General features: G+C 42.1%; 1 protein-coding gene across 2 annotated transcripts in view; it reads right to left on the bottom strand.

Annotated features, from left to right (window-relative positions):
• Nucleotides 1–22,728, bottom strand: part of dennd4c (DENN/MADD domain containing 4C) — a 52,905-nt gene that overhangs the window by 8,832 nt on the left and 21,345 nt on the right. Inside the window, exons 3-23 of one of the 2 annotated variants that reach the window (XM_047385687.1) lie at nt 17,339–17,591; nt 17,186–17,255; nt 15,792–15,961; nt 15,471–15,712; nt 15,315–15,381; nt 13,150–13,208; nt 11,378–11,522; nt 8,888–9,063; nt 8,637–8,737; nt 7,802–8,026; nt 7,335–7,480; nt 7,140–7,178; nt 6,481–6,611; nt 3,960–4,092; nt 3,660–3,866; nt 3,447–3,575; nt 3,189–3,339; nt 2,395–2,517; nt 2,158–2,277; nt 1,405–1,536; nt 215–1,284 (exon numbers count right to left, since the gene is read on the bottom strand). In XM_047385687.1, coding sequence (XP_047241643.1) covers nt 215–1,284; nt 1,405–1,536; nt 2,158–2,277; nt 2,395–2,517; nt 3,189–3,339; nt 3,447–3,575; nt 3,660–3,866; nt 3,960–4,092; nt 6,481–6,611; nt 7,140–7,178; nt 7,335–7,480; nt 7,802–8,026; nt 8,637–8,737; nt 8,888–9,063; nt 11,378–11,522; nt 13,150–13,208; nt 15,315–15,381; nt 15,471–15,712; nt 15,792–15,961; nt 17,186–17,255; nt 17,339–17,591 — 3,889 coding nt within the window. The remainder of the gene's footprint in view (nt 1–214; nt 1,285–1,404; nt 1,537–2,157; nt 2,278–2,394; nt 2,518–3,188; nt 3,340–3,446; nt 3,576–3,659; nt 3,867–3,959; nt 4,093–6,480; nt 6,612–7,139; nt 7,179–7,334; nt 7,481–7,801; nt 8,027–8,636; nt 8,738–8,887; nt 9,064–11,377; nt 11,523–13,149; nt 13,209–15,314; nt 15,382–15,470; nt 15,713–15,791; nt 15,962–17,185; nt 17,256–17,338; nt 17,592–22,728) is intronic. The other variant, XM_047385688.1, reaches the window with a different exon arrangement.

The following is a 22,728-nucleotide window of genomic DNA, read 5'->3' as shown; positions in this document are numbered from 1 at the left end:
ATGACCTATTAGAGCTTAGGTTTGGTATATTCACTAAGAAATAGGCGGATCTTATTTTTCATTGCTGATTGGCCAGGCTAATCAAGCTGAAAATCCCGTCAGCAACTGATTTTTCAGAGCTACTCTAATTTTAATGCATCAGAATGAAGCAGACTCCAACATAAAGGCATGGATACCAAAAAAAAGTTTAAAAAGATTGTTTATCGGCACTCACCTCATCATCAGAATAAGTGAAAGCTGATGCCACGGCCCCCCACATTTTACTGCCCACGTTCGCTGCCTGCTTCATGCTCGACTTGAGCACATCAATTTTAGCTCCAGACAGCAAAGAGTCCATTTTGATGCCTGAAATGGTGTTAATGACTGAGCCCAGTGATCCTGCCTGCGAGGACTTGACCAGCGCCGTTAGTGAGGAGGATTTAGGAGCGGGGCTTGCTGTGGTGCTCGAAGAGGTTTTTGTCTTCACTGCGAAAGTCTTGGAGCGAGTGATGGTGTTCGGGCTGCGTTTAGGGGTGTCGGCTGGCGAGCTGCCTGCACTTTTGGCAGGAGGTACTGGGAGACTGGACCTCCGTTCCAGAAGCTGTTTGGACTGATTGCCATCAGTGGAGTCTTCCTTGCCCTGCTGCAGCTCCATGCTGGAGGATTTTGATCCCAGTGGACTCTTCAGACTCATGTACATTTCGATTTCCTCGGCCAGGTTGCGGGATACAACAGTAGGCACAGAGCGCGGCGGATCTTGACTGCTAACAGAAGCAGACTCTTCATGCTCTGACACCAAGATGGAGAGCGGGTCAGCCCCCACCTCCACATCGGCCCTCTCTAGTGTAGCTCCTCGGACTCCAGACTCCTCCTCATGTGATTCAGTGCGCTTCCGCTCACGTTTCTCCTTGTTTACCTCAGCAACCTTCTTCTCCTCTGCTTTACTTTCCTCAGACTCTCTGTGGGCCTCTTCCTTTGAAGGCTTTTTCTCCTCCCCAGCCTCCTCCTCCAGGTCTTCAAAAAGTGCTTTGGACTTGCCGTGAGGCGGTGGACTCTGAGCTCCAGAGAGCGCTGCGGTCAGAATACGAGCGTCTGCGCCCATTTGGCTGGCCATGTGGTCCACACCTTTCTCCAGGAGCATCCCAGCGCGGGTTTCAGCACTGAAGCTGCAGCTGCGCTCCGAGAAGGCTTTCTGGCGCTGAGGCTGAGACTGGTGAGATGCATCTACGGCTTCCGGCGAGTCGTCACGATCACGAAGGGACACACTATCATTCTTACTGAGACTCCGGAACAGCTGTCCTGTTTCTGGAGAGTGTGAACGAATGCACAGTTGGTCAACTGAAGTTGCAACAATTAAATCAAATACATTTTTTTTTTTAGGCCTCAAAGATTGCAATAATTACTAAAGTTGGACTTTTGACTTACTCGTTTCCCTGCCACCATCAAAGCTTCCTGTGGACAGCCTAACAATACTGGGGACAGGTGAATGGACATCAACAGGACTCGGGGGCTCTACCACTGCTACTGCACTGTTCACTGAGCCTGCAATGTCGCCTCCTGGTGGTAAAAAGAAACACTGACTGTACAGAAAATCAGCCTGGAGCATAGACATCCTCTTGATGTTATGAACTGGGTGGCGTTCTTACAGGTCAAAATTCTATACTTCCTCTGATTTAAATGTACAGACGTCTCAGTCCTTTGTGTCCCATTTTTAAGGTAGAATGGACGGATGAACAGGTGGACAGATTGACAATAAAACCAAATTGCCACCTGTTCACTAATTTGTGGAGTAAAAGTCACTGAGTTCGCCCTACTTTTTTAACCATGAGATTTTTAGATGTTGGAGGAGGAAGAACCTTTGGTTTTACAGTCAGTAACTTAAAACACCAGAATAGTTCTGCCTGACATGATAAACTGAAGACCTGTGGAGGTCGATGAAGGTAAGACACAGCTGACGGTACTGTGACTGTGTGTATCTTTTGTATTAAGGTTGGTGTAAAATGAACAAATCTGAAATATCTCCCTTAAAAAGGTTCCTTATATTAACAATGATGCCATAAGAATCTATAAAAACAAGTATTTCGTCCTACTCTATTTTGCTTCTCCATTCTCACTCAGACCAGGAAAGCAGATTCAATCCAGATTGCAGCATGTGAGAGAAGAAGTAGCTTCTCTTACCATTACGGTCCATTTTATCAGCGTTTCTCTGGTCTGCTGAATGCTCATCTGTAGGTGAAGGCTCTGCCAGCTCCTGGTGTAGCTCATCCTTGGACCCGTATCCTTGATCCGACTGTCTTCCTGTAGGAAAAAACACCAGGCTGTTGTCAAAACTTACTTGTTTTTGCTGTTCTATTTTTAACACAGTGATAAGGGGATGGAGAGTCCTTTCTTTCTTCAGATTAGGTGAATCTGTACCCGTGTTGCAGCTCTCTGCTGTGTCCTCATTGGGCTCCTCGCCGTTAACTTCGCTGGAGCTGTGAGCGCTTCCGTGACTCACATTATCAGCATCTGTGGCTACGGACCCCTCTCCTGATGCTCCTAGAGGAGGACACAGAGAGAAGCATGATCATAAAAAACTTTTCCAGACTCGAATTTATGGATTTTTTAAAGCATTTTTGCACAAACTCTGTCCGTTTTAGTATAAAACACCACTAAACCTTTTGAAAAGTGGTTTGGTTTTATTATCTGCAGGTCCCACAATAATGAAATAACTGCTTTAGTTGCGTACAAACAAACTTAAAATAGCAGTTTTAGAGTATGTTTAGCATATTAGCTCCAGCTTAAGAACCACAAGTAGAGTGCAATTTAAATTTGAAAAAAAGACAAAAAATAGGTAGAAAGATTACCCTTTTTTTGATTTTAGAATGAGCATTCAATCAGTAAGTCTGAAACCAACTAAACAATAAAACACAAAATGGTTGGTTGTGTAAAATGTTACAATCCAGGTGTGATTCAACAATGTAAAGATAATGCATCCCAAATCAATAACTCCAAGTGGAAACTATTGGATTTATTAAACTTTGATTTTTGACATTTAGAAAATGGAAAAGGGGACAACTCTGGAAAATCAAACATTTATCCATTTTCAATTTTCATTTTTCCATACTTTTCCAGCCCTGGAAAATGACTGAAGCAGATTCCAGACTTTTCAAGGCTGTGGAAATCCTGAGAGCAGACAGAGCGGAAGAGAAATGTCCCGCCTTTCTCACCTGTGGTCGTTATCGTGGGGGTCTTCATCTGGGATGATGTGTGGGTCTGAATTTGCTTGAACTGGGCCACTCCACGGACTACGTTGCGCAACTTTGTCCACATGAAGAGACCACTGCGGTTCCGACTCGGCCAAGGGCTCTCTAAGACAGCCTGCAGTCAGAGGGATGAGGATGCTTTGTTTTGTCTGAATATAACGAGCCAGGAAAACCAGAAGAGAGATTTGTGCAACATATGAACGGTTTTCAGGAATAAAAAACCTTGTTGTAGTATCCGTATGTGATGGCGTTGGGATGAACTCCAGCTTTCTTCATCTCCACCAGGACTCGTACAGCCATAACAGGAAGACCCCACACACCACAGAGCTGCATCACCACTCTATAACACACCTAACGCACAAACACACAAAATCAATCTGCAGCATCTGATTTCAATCAAATATTTACCAAAAACACCAGAACGTTGGAGCGCACCTCATCCAGTATCTCCACCTCTGTGGCCCGCATCTTAAGCAGCACGTTGTAGGCCTGCTGCATGGCTCGGCTCTTAGACTTGGCCAGTCGCACGCCTGCAGGCAGGCAGATGAACCACATACTGTAGCAGTGGCTGAACAGGCATCGCGCCCACAGCGGCGGGTTGGTGTAGAAACGCTTAGCCTGCTTGTAGGCTTGTTTGACCTCCTGTTAAATAAAAAAAACCAAAAAAGCATACCAAGTTGGGTTTCAATCAAAACAATGTAATAAAAAGTACTTCAGGGTTTGTAGTACAAGTACCTGCTTGGTTCTCTTAGCCAGCAGTGCAGGGCTGCTGGACAGACTCGCCCCCGCTGCTCTGGTGCTCAGCGCAGGACGCAACTCTCTGGGACGGTCAAACAGATCCAGCTGCAGCTGGGGGAAGCCTTTATAGCTGGAAAATATGAAAGTGAGCAGGAGGGGAAACGTATTTCAGAGTGAATTAAAGTTAACAATGGGTGGATTTCCAGCTTCAAAAGTTACACTTTTAAAACCAATAAAACTTTCTCATACTGCTCCTATAAAGCCTAGTTCTTCCAATGATTTGCTACAAAGTGATGGAGTGGCTGGAGTGTTCTCCAGTTGTATATAATGCAGAGTAGCATTCCCCCTCCCCCACCTGCTGCTGTGCACTGTCAGTTGGATGGCTGAACAAAGAAAATTCTAAAAAGACTGGGAATATAACTGGTTTCTAAAAAGCAGTCAGTGATGGCTTTAATATTAGACACGAAACAGCATTTCGTCCTTTTTAAGCAACACTTTTGAAACTAATGCTATGAGTGTTGGCATGTCTCTCTGTAAAATAAACAGTTTACTGCAGTCTCGCTGATGCTGTGGATAACACGAGCTTGTCTGGTTCCCAAAATTAACCCTGAAATGAATGAAAAGAAAGAAATGAATTGAATTTGTAATAATATTTTGCACAATGAGCACATTTACTATAGCACACTTCTATTTATCTGGTGTTTACTTGACAAATGTGTATAAATGTACAGTGGGGGTCAGGATTCAAAATAAAGGAACCTGGAAAATCTGAAGAAATGAAGGATGGATGCAAGGATGGATGGATGCATGGATGGATGGATGGATGGATGCATGGATGGATGCATGGATGGATGGATGGACTGATGTATGCAAGGATGGATGGATGCAAGGATGGATGGATGCAAGGATGGATGGATGCAAGGATGGATGCATGGACTGATGTATGCAAGGATGGATGGATGCAAGGATGGATGGATGGATGCATGGATGCAAGGATGGATGTATGCATGGATGGATGGATGCATGCAAGGATGGATGGATGCAAGGATGGATGGATGCATGAATGAATGGATGTATGGATGGATGCAAGGATGGATGGATGGGTGCAAGGATGGATGGATGCAAGGATGGATGGATAGATGGATGGATGGATGCAAGGATGGATGGATGCAAGGATGGATGGATAGATGGATGGATGGATGCAAGGATGGATGGATGCATGGATGGATGGATGGATGGATGCAAGGATGGATGGGTGCAAGGATGGATGCATGGATGGATGGATGCAAGGATGGATGGATAGATGGATGGATGGATGCAAGGATGGATGCAAGGATGGATGGATAGATGGATGGATGGATGCAAGGATGGATGGATGCATGGGTGGATGGATGCAGGGATGGATGGATAGATGGATGGATGGATGCAAGGATGGATGGATGCAAGGATGGATGGATGCAAGGATGGATGGATAGATGGATGGATGCAAGGATGGATGGATGTATGCAAGGATAGATGGATGTATGCAAGGATGGATGGATGGATGCAAGGATGGATGGATGGATGCAAGGATGGATGGATAGATGGATGGATGCAAGGATGGATGGATGGATGCAAGGATGGATGGATAGATGGATGGATGCAAGGATGGATGGATGCAAGGATGGATGGATAGATGGATGGATGCAAGGATGGATGGATGGATGCAAGGATGGATGGATAGATGGATGGATGCAAGGATAGATGGATGTATGCAAGGATGGATGGATGGATGCAAGGGTGGATGGATGGATGCAAGGATGGATGGATGGATGCAAGGATGGATGGATAGATGGATGGATGCAAGGATGGATGGATGCAAGGATGGATGGATAGATGGATGGATGCAAGGATGGATGGATGGATGCAAGGATGGATGGATAGATGGATGGATGCAAGGATGGATGGATGGATGCAAGGATGGATGGATAGATGGATGGATGCACAAACAAATATAATAAAAAACTGTCATCTATTGAATGGATATGGAATGAAATTGAGAATAAAGTCCATAATCCATTTTCTTTTGCCCTAACCCAGACTTCATGGTAACCTTGGATTCAATACTTTGGTTAGGTCTTCAACCATCTATGTACAACTGGTTATAACCAGCCTGGTGTTTTTGCTGAGAGCCAATTTAAATTTAATCTTATTAATGTGGACTCAGAGTTCCGCTTTGATCTTCAAAATATTTTGATTTTAGCCCGACTTTCAGTCCTCAACCGTGCTTTCTACTTTAAAACACGCCTGCATCAAAATTCAATAACTACAAATAAACATTTTAAAGAATATTATTGTAACTATAATACAGTACAGCATCATGTGGGCATTGTTTTAGCAGCAAAACCAGAAGCTGCTGATCATATCATGTCAACATGTTTGTCTTTGGTTTTAGTGAAGCTGTGATATTTTTGTATAAGGTTATCACTGTTAAAATCTCATACCGACATGTGCCCAATTACAGCTCAGAGTAACTTACGTGTACCGAGGAGCGGGTTCAGATCCGGTGTCAGCTGGAGGTTCTGGAGGCATTACGAAGACTGTGTGCTCGCTTTTTTGAGACTCATCCAGCTCCAGCAGCTTGGTGTCCTCGGATGAATCTCCTTCAACCTGCAGCCAAAACCACAACCAGATCAGAACCAAGACCTCTGCATGTTCAGTTCTTTGCAGAAATTAAACATCATTCAGCACTGCAAAAATCGATCTTATTAATTTCGCATTCGATGACCCAGCGTTATCTTTTAAAGTGATCTTCAGATCAGTTCTCCAGACTTTCTGAAGCAGTCAATGTTTTTGGACTTTGGCTGCTTTCTCAGTAATCTTTTATTCCCTTTATCATAGTAACATATCTAATCGTAGGTATAACAATCCTTCTGACAAACGACTTCAAAATTACAATAAAGTCTGAAGCCTTACAGGCAAGAATTAAACAGAAATGAGGAATGACAAGATTTCTGTACTGTACTGTTGGACAGAATGCTTTTCTGATCAGTCAGTAAAATGATAGTTAGGATTAAAGGATAAGGAGAAAAGCAGGAAATGTCCATGCCCCTTGTTGTAAACATTCATCAAAGAAGGAAACGTTAAAACTAGCTTTTAAATGCAAAACCCGCTGCGGAAAATATGATTAAATATTACCTTGGTACCCTTGTCGGTGATTTTATCAGAGAGAAAAAGCTGCAAGAAGAGGAAAAAGAGCAAAGGCAACAGAATGAATCAGAGGAAGCTTGTTCTCCCCGCCCCTCCAAACGTCCCAATGTTATTTGGTCAATAAAGCAACGTAAAATAAAGGCATTCTGGAAGGAAAGGAAAATAATAGCGGCTGGTGATTACCTTCTCCACACAGTCATCAAAAAAGGCCAGGCCGGTGTCCTTGTCGCTGACAAAGGTGCACTCCTCAATGAAACGGATGAATATCTGGGTCTTCGTGAGCTGGGAGTAAAACTTCTGATGGGCGCGGTCTCTGCTTTTCAAGAAACCTACAAGGAGACATCATGGAGTCGGTTTCATGATCATTTCCCAAGTAATTGTCTCGAGGCTTGTTGTTCTGTAACATCCATGATTTCTTCATAAATACAAAACGCCCTCACTAAAATGTCGCTTTTTATTTTACATGAGCGAGCGTCAATGATGAATGATAGGGGAGCTATTTAGAGAGTTGCTTAAAAAAGCAGACGTGAGAGGATTCTGTTCGATGTTTGGGAATAGAGAGCCAACTGGGAATCATTTTCCCAGCAACAAGAATTAATGAACTTTTATGACACCTGATCAGACAGGCTTGCTGAAGGTCCTTTGCTTACCTTGCAGGTCATAAAGGGAGTCTGCAGCCGTGGCCTTCTCAGAAGGCGCCTGGGTGATGGGTTTGAGGTAAGAGCGGTAGCCCTTCAGGATGGAGGCCATGAACCGAAGGAAGGCTTCCTGGATCTCCATCTCCAGGGACATCTTTTTCTTGTGCCACGTGAAGTCCGCTTCGATGGGGGTCAGATCCAAAGCAGAGTCCTCATGTGGAGCTTGGCAAGCTACCACTGAAACAGCAGCAGGAAACAGATGGCTGAACGTGTTTGTACTCACCTTGAGTCAGAAGGTTCACCTCCACAGTTAGGTTGAGCTTTCCTTGGCCTCTTTATTTCAGGGATTTTAAGATTCCTAAACATTTTTCATTTCAAAATTCTGGACCATCCAGGCTCAAATTTCACCAAAAAACACCGAACTATGAATTTAATTAACATTAAAATAATTAAAAACAAGGCGTTAACAGGCGAAATGTGATTTCGGCTTTGCTTTCTGTTAATGTCATAATACATGTATTTGTTTGAACTCTGTGAATTTGGCTCCGGATGTTGATGTTGTGAACTAGAAACATAAATTCATTCAGTTTTAACCAGTGATCTGAACAAGAACTACGAACTACAAACTTTGTCCAGAGGAGTTTAGGTTTGACTGTGTGATCTGCTGCACTAATGTTATTTGTTATATAACTTTTGAGCAATACAATGCAATACAGAACTTAAAACCTGCAGTCCTTAAAATACAACAAAATCAAAATCCAAGTTTCAAAAGCTTGTTTTTGCCCAGTTTCTGTCGCTTCATCTTTGATCAGCAGGTAAATGAGTGGCATTGGGATGTTGTTTGTACCTGTGACCAGCTGGTGGTGCAAGTGGCTCAGAGAGCTAATCAGACTCTTGCAGGGCTTCTTTGGGAGGTACTTCCAGTTGCTGTGTTTCTTCTCATCAGACCTGTGACATAAAATACCACAGAGTCAGTCACCTGGAAGTAACATGAAAAGCTCCATGAACATCTGAACTGGGCTCTGGCTTTGGGAAATTGTTTGCTTCAGGCCTTTCTAAGAGCTGTAAATGACAGTGTGGAATCAAAGCACCACATACAGATAGATGGTGTTGGTGTCCAGGTCCACACAGACAACATCTGGCGGAGGGTCGTACAGGTCAAAGTAACGAGAGTCGACACCCACAATGAATGGACACGGGGCGTTGAGGACGCCTGCCAGAGACAGCGGGCACAGGGGGATGTAGGGACACTGCCACTGGAAGGGGAAAATCATCTGAAGACACACAGAGCACAGCTGGCGGTTAGGAAAACAGCATCTGGATGTATAAATATTTACATGCTACACTCATGACATGTGTTTTTCAACAGGGATCCACTATAGTGCATCAATGATTTCTAAAGACCATTAGATCACATTCTCATTTTCGCAGCCATAGAAAATATATATGATATGACGTGTGGCTGAGGTAGAGAAGTCCTTTTTGATGTAACCGATTTATAGCAGCAGGTGGATTTTTGAGGATTGCGACAGTGCTGAGAGTTTAACATGACGACACACTTAAGTCCTGGAAGTAGAAAGGTAAAAAAAAGCTGACATTAGAGAAAAAATAACAGGTTAAAAGAGCTAAAATACTACCAGAACATTTTATTGTTTTATCTTTGAGCACCGTTTGTTTCCCAACAACATTCCACCATGAGAACAAGATGGAGCAGGTCAACAAGTCAGCTCATATGGTGGTTAAAACTACTTTATAAATGCAGACAAACAAGGCTGATATTTAACTTGCTTGTGAAACATCAGAGGCAGCTGAAAGAAAACGTTTACTGGGTGGGTTAAGCAACAAAAGCGCTCCGTTTGATTTTCAGAGTATTTGAGCTCAAATTAAATATTCTCTCTACTTAGAAATGCCAGGAATAACAAAACAAATGTATATGGCATTTAGTACTTACTGCTGACAGAGTGAGAAATGAAAACATCTTCTCGAGCATAAAATGTAACTTGCGGGATGCTAAAGCCCACAGTGAGTGGTGCAGACAGCGTGATGACGGAAACCAGGAGAAGAGCTAAATCGGATTTAACTGCAACTGGTATCACAGCTGGAGGTTTTCCCTTGTACTGTGCTACTGAGGACCCAGAATATTCTTCAATTTTCTAAGTGGTATTGAGCAATGGCTCAAAAAGCTGTTTGAGTCTTTTCTTCAAGTCCTCGTATTTTAACATTTTCAAATTAATTTATCTGCTGGTTAAACTGCTTAGAACAATATTGAAGTTTAAAATTAACCGTCCATGAAACAAGAAAACACATCTGTGAATAAAAATGCTCTCTAAAGTGGTGATCCACTAATTTTGTGACCATTTCGGCCAACAGAAAGTGGGTTCTTTAGGCTTACTTAGTTTTTCCCCTCCTCTTTAACCTGTTTTCATTGATTTAGTGCACGCAGGAATCCTCCCTTCCCTCGGACATCCGTTTACTCTAAATGCTGGACGTGCAGTTCAAAACATTTGGAGAGAATTACTGAATGTATTTAACTTTTTGTATACCTTCCATATGTAACAATCAATCTGTCATTTATGTGCTAAGTGGAAGGAAAAGGACAGACGGTACTTTTGTTTACACATGAAAAAAAAATCTGAAAAGTGTGGCGTGCAATTGTATTAAAACCCCTTTAATCTGATACCTCTAAATAAACTGCAGTGCAACCAATTGTCTTCTCTCTTTGTTTATTAGTCTAGCAGTTCTGTGAAGGCCTCAGAGGATTGTATGAGATGATTGGTGAACAAGCAGCACCCATGAAGACCAAATAACACAGCAGACAAGTCAAGAATGAAGATGTGGAGAAGTTTAAAGCAAGGTTAGGTTATAAAATATTATCCCAGGCTTCGAACATTTCACTCAGCATTGTTCAATCCATCATCTGAAAACGGAAAGAGTATGGTGTAACGGCAAAGCCGACAGGTCGGGGATAAGAGCTGCCAAGAGGCTCATGGCAACTCTGGAGGAGCTGGAGAGATCCACAGCTCGGTTTGAGAGAATCTGTCGACATCACATCTATTAGCTGGGAACTCCACAAACCTGGCCCTGCTGGAAGGGTGTCAAGAAGAAAGCCACTGTTGAAAGAAACATGTAAGAGGTGTAAGGGACACAACAAACATGGAAGAAAGGGCTCTGGAAAACTAAAGCTGCACAATAAATATAGCTAAATATAGGACATTCCAGAAAGAAAACCCATCAGAGGCTGGAAAACACTTGAGACTGGACTAGAGGTCCCCCCTCCTGCAGGAGAAAGACCCTAGAAAGAAATGGTTTAGATCAAAGCACATTCATCTGTTAGAAAGGACCAGACCTGATAAGTTGAAGCCTACAACCAAAACAGAGTATACTTTCTTTTAGCCATTACTGTATTTTCCAACCCATATATACAGTAGAGCTTATGATAGCTATAACTCATGCGACTCAAACAATCTCTGATACATCAGCAATGACACATCAGACACAACATCACACAGGAAGTTTCCATTTACTGTTACACTTTAGTTCTCTTCATTTCCTTGGGTAAATAACCAAACAATATCAGAGTTTACTCACAGCCACCACTGCCTCAGCCACTCCGGTAAGCACGGCCGGCCTCAGCGAGTGCAGCAGGATCTTGCTCTCCAGTAGGACAAAGTGCAGCAGCGTGGCACAGTTTTCTGCGCCCAGATTCATCAGCAGAGTGCCGTAATCTGCCCCACTGACAGACAGGGAGAGAGCCGAGGTTCAGGCGGTGAAAAGGAAACAAAACAAAGAGAACAGGAGTGGAAACATGAAAGGTGGAAGGAATGAGGGGAGAGTCTACAACTGGGCATTAATTAAAACAGTCAGTCAGTCAGTCATTTTCTACCGCTTATTCCATAGTGGGTCGCGGGGGAGCTGGTGCCTATCTCCAGCAGTCTATGGGCGAGAGGCGGGGTACACCCTGGACAGGTCGCCAGTCCATCACAGGGCAACACACAAACAACCACGCACACACTCATTCATACACCTAAGGGCAATTTAGAGTTACCAATTAACCTAACAGTCATGTCTTTGGACTGTGGGAGGAAGCCGGAGTACCCGGTGAGAACCCACACATGCACGGGGAGAACATGCAAACTCCATGCAGAAAGACCCCCGGCCAGGAATCGAACCCAGGACCTTCTTGCTGGAAGGCAACAGTGCTACCAACTGTGCCACCGTGCAGCCATTAATTAAAACAAGAAGTCATTTTTTTTTATTTTGCACTATTGTCCTAAAAAAAAAAGAAAAAAGACCCATTTTAGTCTAGAACATAATCCAACATTTTGTGTAGAACAGCACGTAGGGCGCTGTTCAGTTCAAACTGAATAAAAACTTGAATATTTTTTTATTTATTGTAAATTGAATTTGCCAATCCAATAATCTTGCCATGTCATACACAACCTGCTACCTTTGAGCTCCTTCACTGAAAATAATAGTTTTGCTTTTCTGTCCTGTCTGTCTTTTTCTGTGAGTGCATCTATTTTTTTATTTTTTTTTTTATTTCAGACAATGATTTCAGACAATGACAAACAACAGTAAATAAATAAATCAATTTCAGAAATGCTTATAACAAACAAACAAATATCTAAATACCATACAAAGAAGTGTTTGGTAAACATTAAATTAAATTAAATTTCCAGTTCCAAATAAATTAAATTAACTTAAACACAAATAGAAACCAGTAAAATAAACATTTTCCAACAAGCAAACTTGTCAGTATATTTAACCTGAGATCTGACATTGATTATTAATTAATATAAATTGTCTGAAAAGGGGTATGAAGAAGTAAAACTTATTTTTCATACCCCTTCTCCCTCTAATTGCACTTAAATTAACTTTGAGTAACCTTCCTAATTAACATCTATGTTTTTGATCCAGAATTCACAAACCAAAAACTAATAAATAAATATATATACACAATTATTTATATATATACACATACATACATATACACATATATATATCTACATATATACACATACACACATATACATACATACACATACAGACAAACATGTACCTCCACATATGTACATGTAACTGCACACATGCATACCTACACACACAGAAACACAAAACACATTAGGCCTAAATCCACATTCTTGTATATCGGCACTTAGAGACCCCCCCCCCCCCAAATCATCAGAGCCACAATCCAACACCACAGCTCCACCACCAATCCCAACCCCCCACCCCACAGCGCAAAGAGGCGGACAAGATCCCCAGGACCCCCCTGAACTACCAAGCCGTCCACAAGAGTCCCCTGAACCCCGACCTGCCCCCCACCACCACGAGGCAAATAGATAATTGATATGTAGTACCTGAGGGGTAAAGGAGTACACACGGGCTGAGAGAGTATCAAAGTGTCATGTGCTGAGAGCTGCAAAGGAAATGTCAATATTAGGAAAGTATAGAAAAAACATTCAAAACATATTTCTCTTTGTGATCAAACAAGCTGATAATATTTAAATACACTTCATTCAGGAAAAGAAAAATTTTCTACTTCTAGATACACTTTTGTACACATTTGTACAACAGCAAAGAAGTTACCAAAACTGTAGAAATATGGCAACTTACAGTAAACACATGGTAAGACAATAATATATTTTGTTAATCTGATTTCTCTTCACCGGTCTATTAACATGCCTTACATAGGTGCCTTTAGGTCACACTGACAACACTCTTCAGTGTGGATGTACAGGGTTTGGACAATGAAACTGAAACACCTGTCATTATAGTGTGGGAGGTTTCATGGCTAAATTGGACCAGCCTGGTAGCCAGTCTTCATTGATTGCACATTGCACCAGTAAGAGCAGAGTGTGAAGGTTCAATCAGCAGGGTAAGAGCACAGTTTTGCTCAAAATATTTAAATGCACACAACATTATGGGTGACATACCAGAGTTCAAAAGAGGACAAATTGTTGGTGCACGTCTTGCTGGCGCATCTGTGACCAAGACAGCAAGTCTTTGTGATGTATCAAGAGCCACGGTATCCAGGGTAATGTCAGCATACCACCAAGAAGGACGAACCACATCCAACAGGATTAACTCTGGATGCAAGAGGAAGCTGTCTGAAAGGGATGTTCGGGTGCTAACCCGGATTGTATCCAAAAAAACATAAAACCACGGCTGCCCAAATCACGGCAGAATTAAATGTGCACCTCAACTCTCCTGTTTCCACCAGAACTGTCCGTCAGGAGCTCCACAGGGTCAATATACACGGCCGGGCTGCCATAGCCAAACCTTTGGTCACTCATGCCAATGCCAATCGTTGGTTTCAATGGTGCAAGGAGCGCAAATCTTGGGCTGTGGACAATGTGAAACATGTATTGTTCTCTGATGAGTCCACCTTTACTGTTTTCCCCACATCCGGGAGAGTTACGGTGTGGAGAAGCCCCAAAGAAGCGTACCACCCAGACTGTTGCATGCCCAGAGTGAAGCATGGGGGTGGATCAGTGATGGTTTGGGCTGCCATATCATGGCATTCCCTTGACCCAATACTTGTACTAGATGGGCGCGTCACTGCAAGGACTACCGAACCATTCCTGAGGACCATGTGGATCCAATGGTTCAAACATTGTATCCTGAAGGTGGTGCCGTGTATCAGGATGACAATGCACCAATACACACATCAAGACTGGTGAAAGATTGGTTTGATGAACATGAAAGTGAAGTTGAACATCTCCCATGGCCTGCACAGTCACCAGATCTAAATATTATTGAGCCACTTTGGGGTGTTTTGGAGGAGCGAGTCAGGAAACGTTTTCCTCCACCAGTATCACGTAGTGACCTGGTCACTATCCTGCAAGAAGAATGGCTTAAAATCCCTCTGACCACTGTGCATGACTTGTATATGTCATTCCCAAGACGAATTGATGCTGTATGCCTAAGTAGCAGTTAAAACGAAGGCCATGTTTTCTGGGGGACTGAGATTACCCTCACTCACACAGTGTGACATCTCTTCTGGTCCTGATATAAATAATTATTGATTGTTTACAACAGAAAGGCCACTCGAGCCTCCTTTATATGTATACACAATAAATCAGTGGATCATTTAACAATCTGAAGAACAACAGTAAATCATAGCTTTCCTCCAACATTAAATTAGCAAAAAATAAAATCTTAACAGGAACCACAATCAGTGCTTGAAGATCGAAAACTGGCCACAAAATCTCTGATTGGTGCATCTCTACCGAAGAGCATCACAAATCTAACTACAGGTAACACTTCTCCGAATTCTGGTTGCTTGTCCACAAAAAACATTGGGAATGTTTGCTGGGATAAACATGGGGAAACTTAGCTCACTTTTTTCATGGTAGTACTTGCATGATAGAACGCAAACCCTTCTTTAGCTGCATGTTCCCAGTGTGAACAGTGGTCTGATAACAGCTCTAGCGTTATAAGCGCAGCTTAGTTTTTGTCTATTCCTTGATGGCCTATATGTGTTTAAAAAAAAAAAAAAAAACAATGTAAGGAAACGACTCACCTGGACAAGGATTCTGGGCCTTTGAGGGGAAGGAAACGACACGTTGTGCATGAAGTGTGAGATGTGCCTGTGGAGAGGAACATGCTTAAAGTAAAAAGATTTGCTCTGCTATGATGTGGCTGACAATGCCTAACAAATTAGAAACAAGATTCCTACTTTTCAATGGGCAGTGGGTGCGGGCCAGAGACTGAGAGCTTGTAGATAAACATCAGGAACTTGCGGAAGGACTCAAAGAAGGGCCAGCGAGAGAGCAGACAGATGCATTTGTTGGTGTTTACAAAGCGGTTGGGGATCATCTTCTTGTCCACGACGGTGAGTAGACCCAGCTGGATCTTCTGCTTCTCACTCAGAAGATCGACAGAGTACGGTTCGAAGAACTGGATAGCTGATCCGTAAACCTGGCATTACAAATGAACAAATCAGTAACAGAATCTGGTGGATTTTTCTTACAGAGTTATTGCTGTTCCTCTGTCTCACCTTTTCACCAGAAGAAATTGTTAGGACAAATGTAGAGAAGACCGGCAAAGGGTCACGGGTGTTTGGGGCCCAGCATTCGATCTTGGCACCCATGGGCAAACAGAAAAGAGGAACAGACTTCGACAAAGGAAAAGACTCATAGTCCTCTTCTGGGTAACGAAAAATTAAACCTGCAGAACAAAAGAAATACAAAGGTAATACCTACGATGTGATCTTACGATACAATAACATCATAACATAGATCAGGTCTGACGAGGTTCCCTCATTTCCTTACCTGAGCTCAAATAACTTTCAGAAAATAGAAATTCATATTTTAAAAGATCAAATTTCTGTATCGTGAGTCATCAGATCAAATACTCTCGTTGGTTTACAGGATATTACCAATGAGGTCAACTTAAGTGCTGGTTAAGACACCATTATGACAAGACAAACCTCCGTGTGCCGACATGCATACGCACAAACAGACCTGCAGGCACACAGATTATGGGCGTGGAAGGAAGTGCAGTTGTCTGAGAAGAATCAACAGCTCCTTCACAGGAAGACAGCGGGCCCAAAAAGATAAAGCCGGGCTGCATGGGTGTGTTTGTGTGTCAACAGTCTTTATACGAGTGTCGCACAATATAGCGTTTCAAAGGCCAAGCCGTTCAGGAAGCATTCAGTCAGTGAAAATGTCACATGGCGGAGGAAAACAAAAGCAGTAACGAAGAGTTATGATGCAGATAAACAGTGAAAGAAAAAAAAGCATCAGTGTGGTTTAATGTAAAAGACAAGGCAGTTTTAAACTAAAATACATTTTTCATTTATACATTTTTTTTTTTAACAGGAAATGCAAAAATATTTTTATTTGTTTTGCATTATTCTCAAAAATGTTTTGCACCAAGTTGCCCTATTTATATTTTTAAAAGCACAAATAATGTTTGCAAAGAATTTACCTGTACTAGGTGGAAACACACCAATTTAAATTTCCTGGACCAGTTCCAATTTCTGAAAAGCTCTGACCAGCCAATTCCACAATTGTTTCTCTCTGAAGAATTCATCTTTAGCAGCAGAAAAATCTAATTCTGCAAACTGTGGCAATTCAGTGTGCTTACAGATGAAAAATTAAAAGCACAAAAATAAAATTATTCCAGCCACCTGGAATTGTTTTGGAAAAACCTGTGCTTTGATGCTGCAAATCAACAATAAAGGAAGTCTTCTAAAACGTAATTTAGTAGATAATAGGATTTTTATCTTTCAGATAATAGAACAACATCTGGAAACTCAAATCATTTTCCACACTCAATAATCTTTTTGCATATTTATCCAGATCTTTCAAGACTATAAAAGGAACCATGTAATCAGTATAAATAAGACATACTGAATGAAACTGAAACAATCAGTTTACAGTTACTCACCTGCTGTGTAGCCTATAGAATTGGACGCAGATACTGATTTCTTGTAACAAAGGAACACATTGGAGCCCCACTGAAAGATTTTAAAACAAAGTTTTATCCATCCACTCAGAGCTTATTAGAAAATGATGGCTGAGGAGAAAGTTTGTCACCCACCATGCCGCAGTTGAGGTTCCTGTCCACTTTGCAGAAGGTGTGTGGCGGCGTCTCTCCCTTGCTGGTGATGATCACACAGATGTCCGTCACCGCCAGGGAATACTGAGGCTGGACCGGAGGGGCTCGGCGGAGAGTGACGAAGATGCGCTGTGAGGTGGCGGAGCTGTTGTTGACGTTGGCGCAGCGGCCGTACGGTGTGGCATGGATGACCTCGCAGCCCTGGATCAGACGGTCCTTACCCTCATACAGCACACTGTGAGAAAAAAAACAAAGAAATCACAATGATGCTGGGATTTATGGGCCATTTTTGTTGACAATGAAGGTGCACAAGAAAAGGTAGGAGGTGACTGAAATAAACTGCGGAGGATGTTTGGCATCCTCCCCAACAGGGCTGTTTTCAGGGTAGATTCGATTTGGCCCTTGTTCCTGCAACAGAAACACAGGGAGGGGGGGGGACCTACCCTGGTTACTAACAAAAGGTTATTTTTCAGCCTAAATGAGTGGTAGAAATGTCTTAAAATATTTCATTCTGTATCTTAGTAAATTAACCTTTCCTCACTCGTTGATTTAGGCCATTTTATTTCACTGACTCATTCAAATAAGAGTTAAGAGATCCTCCAATTCATAACAAATTGAAAACTTTAAAACCTCCTTCATAAATACTGTGTGTCTCGCTGCTGAACATCTTGGATGCAGTCAGGAAAGTAATCGATGCCCCACCCAGTTAGATTTTTTACATGACTCTAGGGCTTCTATAGCAGCATGCTTCATGTCCTCTCCTTCCATCTGGACAATAGCACGTGGGAGGCCAAAAGATCTTACAGCAGCCCTCTACACCAAGAATAAAACACACTTTTTATGTAACCGTAAGCCAGCATGAAAGCCCGCCTTGGCAGATATAAAAGTCCTGAAACACCCCATTTATTCTGAAAAGAGTGCAGGACAAACCTAAAGAGGCCAGGAAGGAACAGTTGCCAACAAATTCTCATTTAGGCAACAAAAATGTGCTCCTAATGGGCAGGCAGAATGAGATTCTCCGAAGCCTTGGGGCTGGGAATGCTTCACTGAAAGGAGGGGTAGCAGACGGAGGAATTAATCATTCAGTCTGCTAAATTTTTATGTATTCTTTTACAGAAGAACTAGTAGAAGGTTTAACAATTGTCAGCAGATGATAAAGAACTATCAAGTAGAAAATGTATAGCCCCTTTATAAGTCCACCATTGACTGGTAATCTACTAAATTCTATCCTAACAGATCGAATAGTTATTGTTGATCCAAACTCTGTCGTTCCAGCAGCTTCAGAGATAAGAGAAGCTCGTTCCTCCCCACAGGCTTCTCAGCTTGTTTCACAGCGGTTACAGTTTAAAACCAAAGCACTGTCACTCCACAATGTAACAGTTTTAAATAAACTGCATGGATCAGGACAGCTTTTAAACTGTGAAGTATCAGACCAACCCAACACTGATCTCAGATGGTTCTGTAGGTCTTACAATCTACAGGGCTCTCACCAATGCAGACTCTGTTTCTACTTTATCAAGATAAGCAAAGAATTGTTAGCATCCTTCCTTCACATAACGGTAAATCAAAAAGCACCACCTCCTTACCAATGGATTTTTTGGAGTAAATTTCTACCCTGGTAATCTGTAGCCCAGTGGTATCCAAACTTTGTTCTGCAGGGGCCAAAATCACCAAGATAAAACTATAACATAACATAAAAGGGGTTTCTAACATTTGTCTTATTTGAAGACATTAAGTTTTAAATGTTTTGTAGATATTTTTTTATTTTGTTGATCTCCAAAACAAATAAAATAAAATAAAACAAAATCTGTCTATTCTTAGCAACAAAGATGTGAGTCACTGCCTTTAAAAACACTGCTACATTTAGCCAAGTTTAATGGATGAATGCACCCAGATCTGCTTTTAAAAAAGTCACTATAAAATAAAAGTTAAAGCAAAAAACAAGTTAATAAAACAAATATCTAGTGCATGCCTGGGTGATAAACTGAAAATTTACCGACACCGAAATTTACGACAATGACCGACGTCATTTTGCCCATGTCGGTATTTGGAAAAAAATCAAAAGAAAAGGTCGGTTTTTCTTCTTTAGCTGTGTATAGGTAGGCTATGCTCATGTCTCTTTAAAGACGCTGCGCTACATGTACAGTCTGTAGTCACATGACTCCACCCAGTCTGAAACAAGAAGTGACGGAGACTGTGAGGTTGAGAAAATGGAGGAAATTTCAAATATTGAAGTGGCGGCGGTAGAGCTGGTCGAGGAGGAATAGGAGGAAAGTTAAGTTATTTTATACTTCTAAACTTGTCCAGTCGTTCTTATTTGTTCAATTAATCTTAAAATCTAAAAGTACACATGGTTACAGATGCTGGGTGGTGGTGGTGATTAGTGTTATCGTCTATTGATCGTTATCGAGGTTAACGGCTCAATACGTCATGATATTGATTTTAGGCCATATCGCCCAGCCCTAGTGTAGTGGTGTATCTAACACTTTCCATTTAATACAATTTTTATTTGTCAGTAAAAATTTTAAGTGTCTATCTGCTTCAAAATTTTAAGTGGCTATCTGCTTCAAGTCAATATTAACATTGTTGACAAGTTTTTTCTGAATGAATATACATGATGTTGGACCAAATTTGTCATTGGGGATCTCGCAAAAACATTCAAAAGGCCCTGGGGCTGCACCTTGGACAGCCCTGCTGTAAAACATTAACAAAACATTTCTGTCATAGACCCACGCAGACCAGATGAAATCCCACAGTTTAAACGAAACAAAGACAATGTCAGACAACAGGAGGGGTTGAGCGCGATCTACGCAGCACTACGTATTAAAATCTGCTTCCTAAGCCTCCCAATAGAGTTCTTCTCAAAACAATAACGGCAGACGAACTCAATGTAGTGATCCTGTTAGGTGAGCAAATGCTTTAAAATTAGATATATTTCACATTCCTACACCCTCGTCTAATATGATTTCAGAGTCTGGTTTGTGCTTTCAAATCCTGCTGCTGGCTGGTCGAACAAATCAAACGTCATCCCTGCATCACTTTCTCGACCCGTGAAGTTGGCTCACCCCTACAGAGGTCAGCCGATGTGTGCCTATGACTACAGACTAAAACATACTCCGCAAGAACAGGGAAATTTGCTCTATTACTCTCCACAGAATAAAACATTATAAAGTACCTGCTTTTGCCTCTATTTTTTCCCCATTGTACAACTTTACACAGCAAAAATGGTTTCACAATTCCTGAAAGCAAACATGGCATACGATGTTTGGCTTACAGCAACTGCAGGTCTAAGGTAGAAGGGAAGTCTGAAATGTCACAATGGCTGAGCACCATGCCGCCATCCCTAACTGGAAACTCCAGTTTTTGTTAGTGGGACAAACAAGCAGTCTTGAGGCAAAGTCTTAGGTGTGGAGAACTTGGACGCCTCAAACTGTTGTATTAATGTTCGAAATGTTCTAAATTGGCATGCAACTATCATTCATACAACTAGAATGCTACATTTGATACACAGCGTTTATGATTAAAGGTGTAGTACATTCCTTCTCCTTTGTGGGTGGAACTCAATATTAATTAATGTGATTAAGTCAACCGCAAAGTTCCCTTTAAAAAGGCAGATGGACAAAGACATAAAGAGGCATGGCTGAGAAGGAAAAACCTTGGATAAAATAGCAGAAAGGAAATACCAACCTCCCCACAGCACTTTAACCTGAATGTGAAAAAAAACTGCTTTGCTGTGTCATCACACTCGGGTTTTTCCATAAACTAAACGTCAGCCATTGAAACAACCCTAACAAAAGCACATAGTTATTTTCTGAATGCAGAAAAGATGAGGATTTTAGATCAGGATGTTATCTAGGGCTATAAGAGTAAATGAAAAGTCAGGTAAATAAAAATTCACACCACTCTTTTCATATTCTTATTTGTAAAATATTTTGCACATAGAGTACAGACCAAACGTTTGGACACACCTTCTCATTCAAAGAGTTTTCTTTATTTTCATGACTATGAATATTGTAGCTTCACACTGAAGGCATTAAAACTATGAATTAACACATGTGGAATTATATACTGAACAAAAAAGTGTGAAACAACAGAAAATATGTCTTATATTCTAGGTTCTTCAAAGTAGCCACCTTTTGCTTTGATTACTGCTCCACACACTCTTGGTATTCTGTTGATGAGCTTCAAGAGGTAGTCACCTGAAATGGTTTTCACTTCATAGGTGTGCCCTGTCAGGTTTAATAAGTGGGATTTCAAGCCTTATAACCATCGGCTGTGTTGTGCAGGAGGTGGATACAGTACACAGCTGATAGTCCTACTGAATAGACTGTTAGAATTTGTATTATGGCAAGAAAAAAGCAGCTAAGTAAAGAAAAATGCGTGGTCATCATTACTTTAAGAAATGAAGGTCAGTCAGTCTGAACAATTGGGAAAACTTTGAAAGTGTCCCCAAGTGCAGTCGCAAAAACCATCAAGCGCTACAAAGAAACTGGCTCACACGAGGACCGCCCCAGGAAAGGAAGACCAAGAGTCACCTCTGCTGCGGACGATAAGTTCATCCGAGTCACCAGCCTCAGAAATCGCAGGTTAACAGCAGCTCAGATTAGAGAACAGGTCAATGCCACACAGAGTTCTAGTAGCAGACACATCTCTAGAACAACTGTTAAGAGGAGACTGTGTGAATCAGGCCTTCATGGTAAAATAGCTGCTAGGAAACCACTGCTGAGGACAGGCAACAAGCAGAAGAGACTTGTTTGGGCTAAAGAACACAAGGAATGGACATTAGACCAGTGGAAATCTGTGCTTTGGTCTGATGAGTCCAAGTTTGAGATCTTTGGTTCCAACCACCGTGTCTTTGTGCGGCGCAGAAGAGGTGAACGGATGGACTCTACATGCCTGGTTCCCACCGTGAAGCATGGAGGAGGAGGTGTGATGGTGCTTTACTGGTGACACTGTTGGGGATTTATTCACAATTGAAGACATACTGAACCAGCATGGCTACCACAGCATCTTCCAGCGGCATGCTATTGCATCCGGTTTGCGTTTAGTTGGACCATCATTTATTTTTCAACAGGACAATGACCCCAAACACACCTCCAGGCTGTGTAAGGACTATTTGACCAAGAAGGAGAGTGATGGGGTGCTGCGCCAGATGACCTGGCCTCCACAGTCACCGGACCTGAACCCAATCGAGATGGTTTGGGGTGAGCTGGACCGCAGAGTGAAGGCAAAAGGGCCAACAAGTGCTAAGCATCTCTGGGAACTCCTTCAAGACTGTTGGAAAACCATTTCAGGTGACTACCTCTTGAAGCTCATCAACAGAATGGCAAGAGTGTGTGGAGCAGTAATCAAAGCAAAAGGTGGCTACTTTG

This window comes from Girardinichthys multiradiatus, chromosome 14, assembly GCF_021462225.1.
Source record: "Girardinichthys multiradiatus isolate DD_20200921_A chromosome 14, DD_fGirMul_XY1, whole genome shotgun sequence".
NCBI classification, from domain to species: domain Eukaryota; kingdom Metazoa; phylum Chordata; class Actinopteri; order Cyprinodontiformes; family Goodeidae; genus Girardinichthys; species Girardinichthys multiradiatus.
The sequence above is the reverse complement of the archived record's forward strand: the minus strand, read 5'-3'. Positions and strand labels throughout refer to the sequence as shown.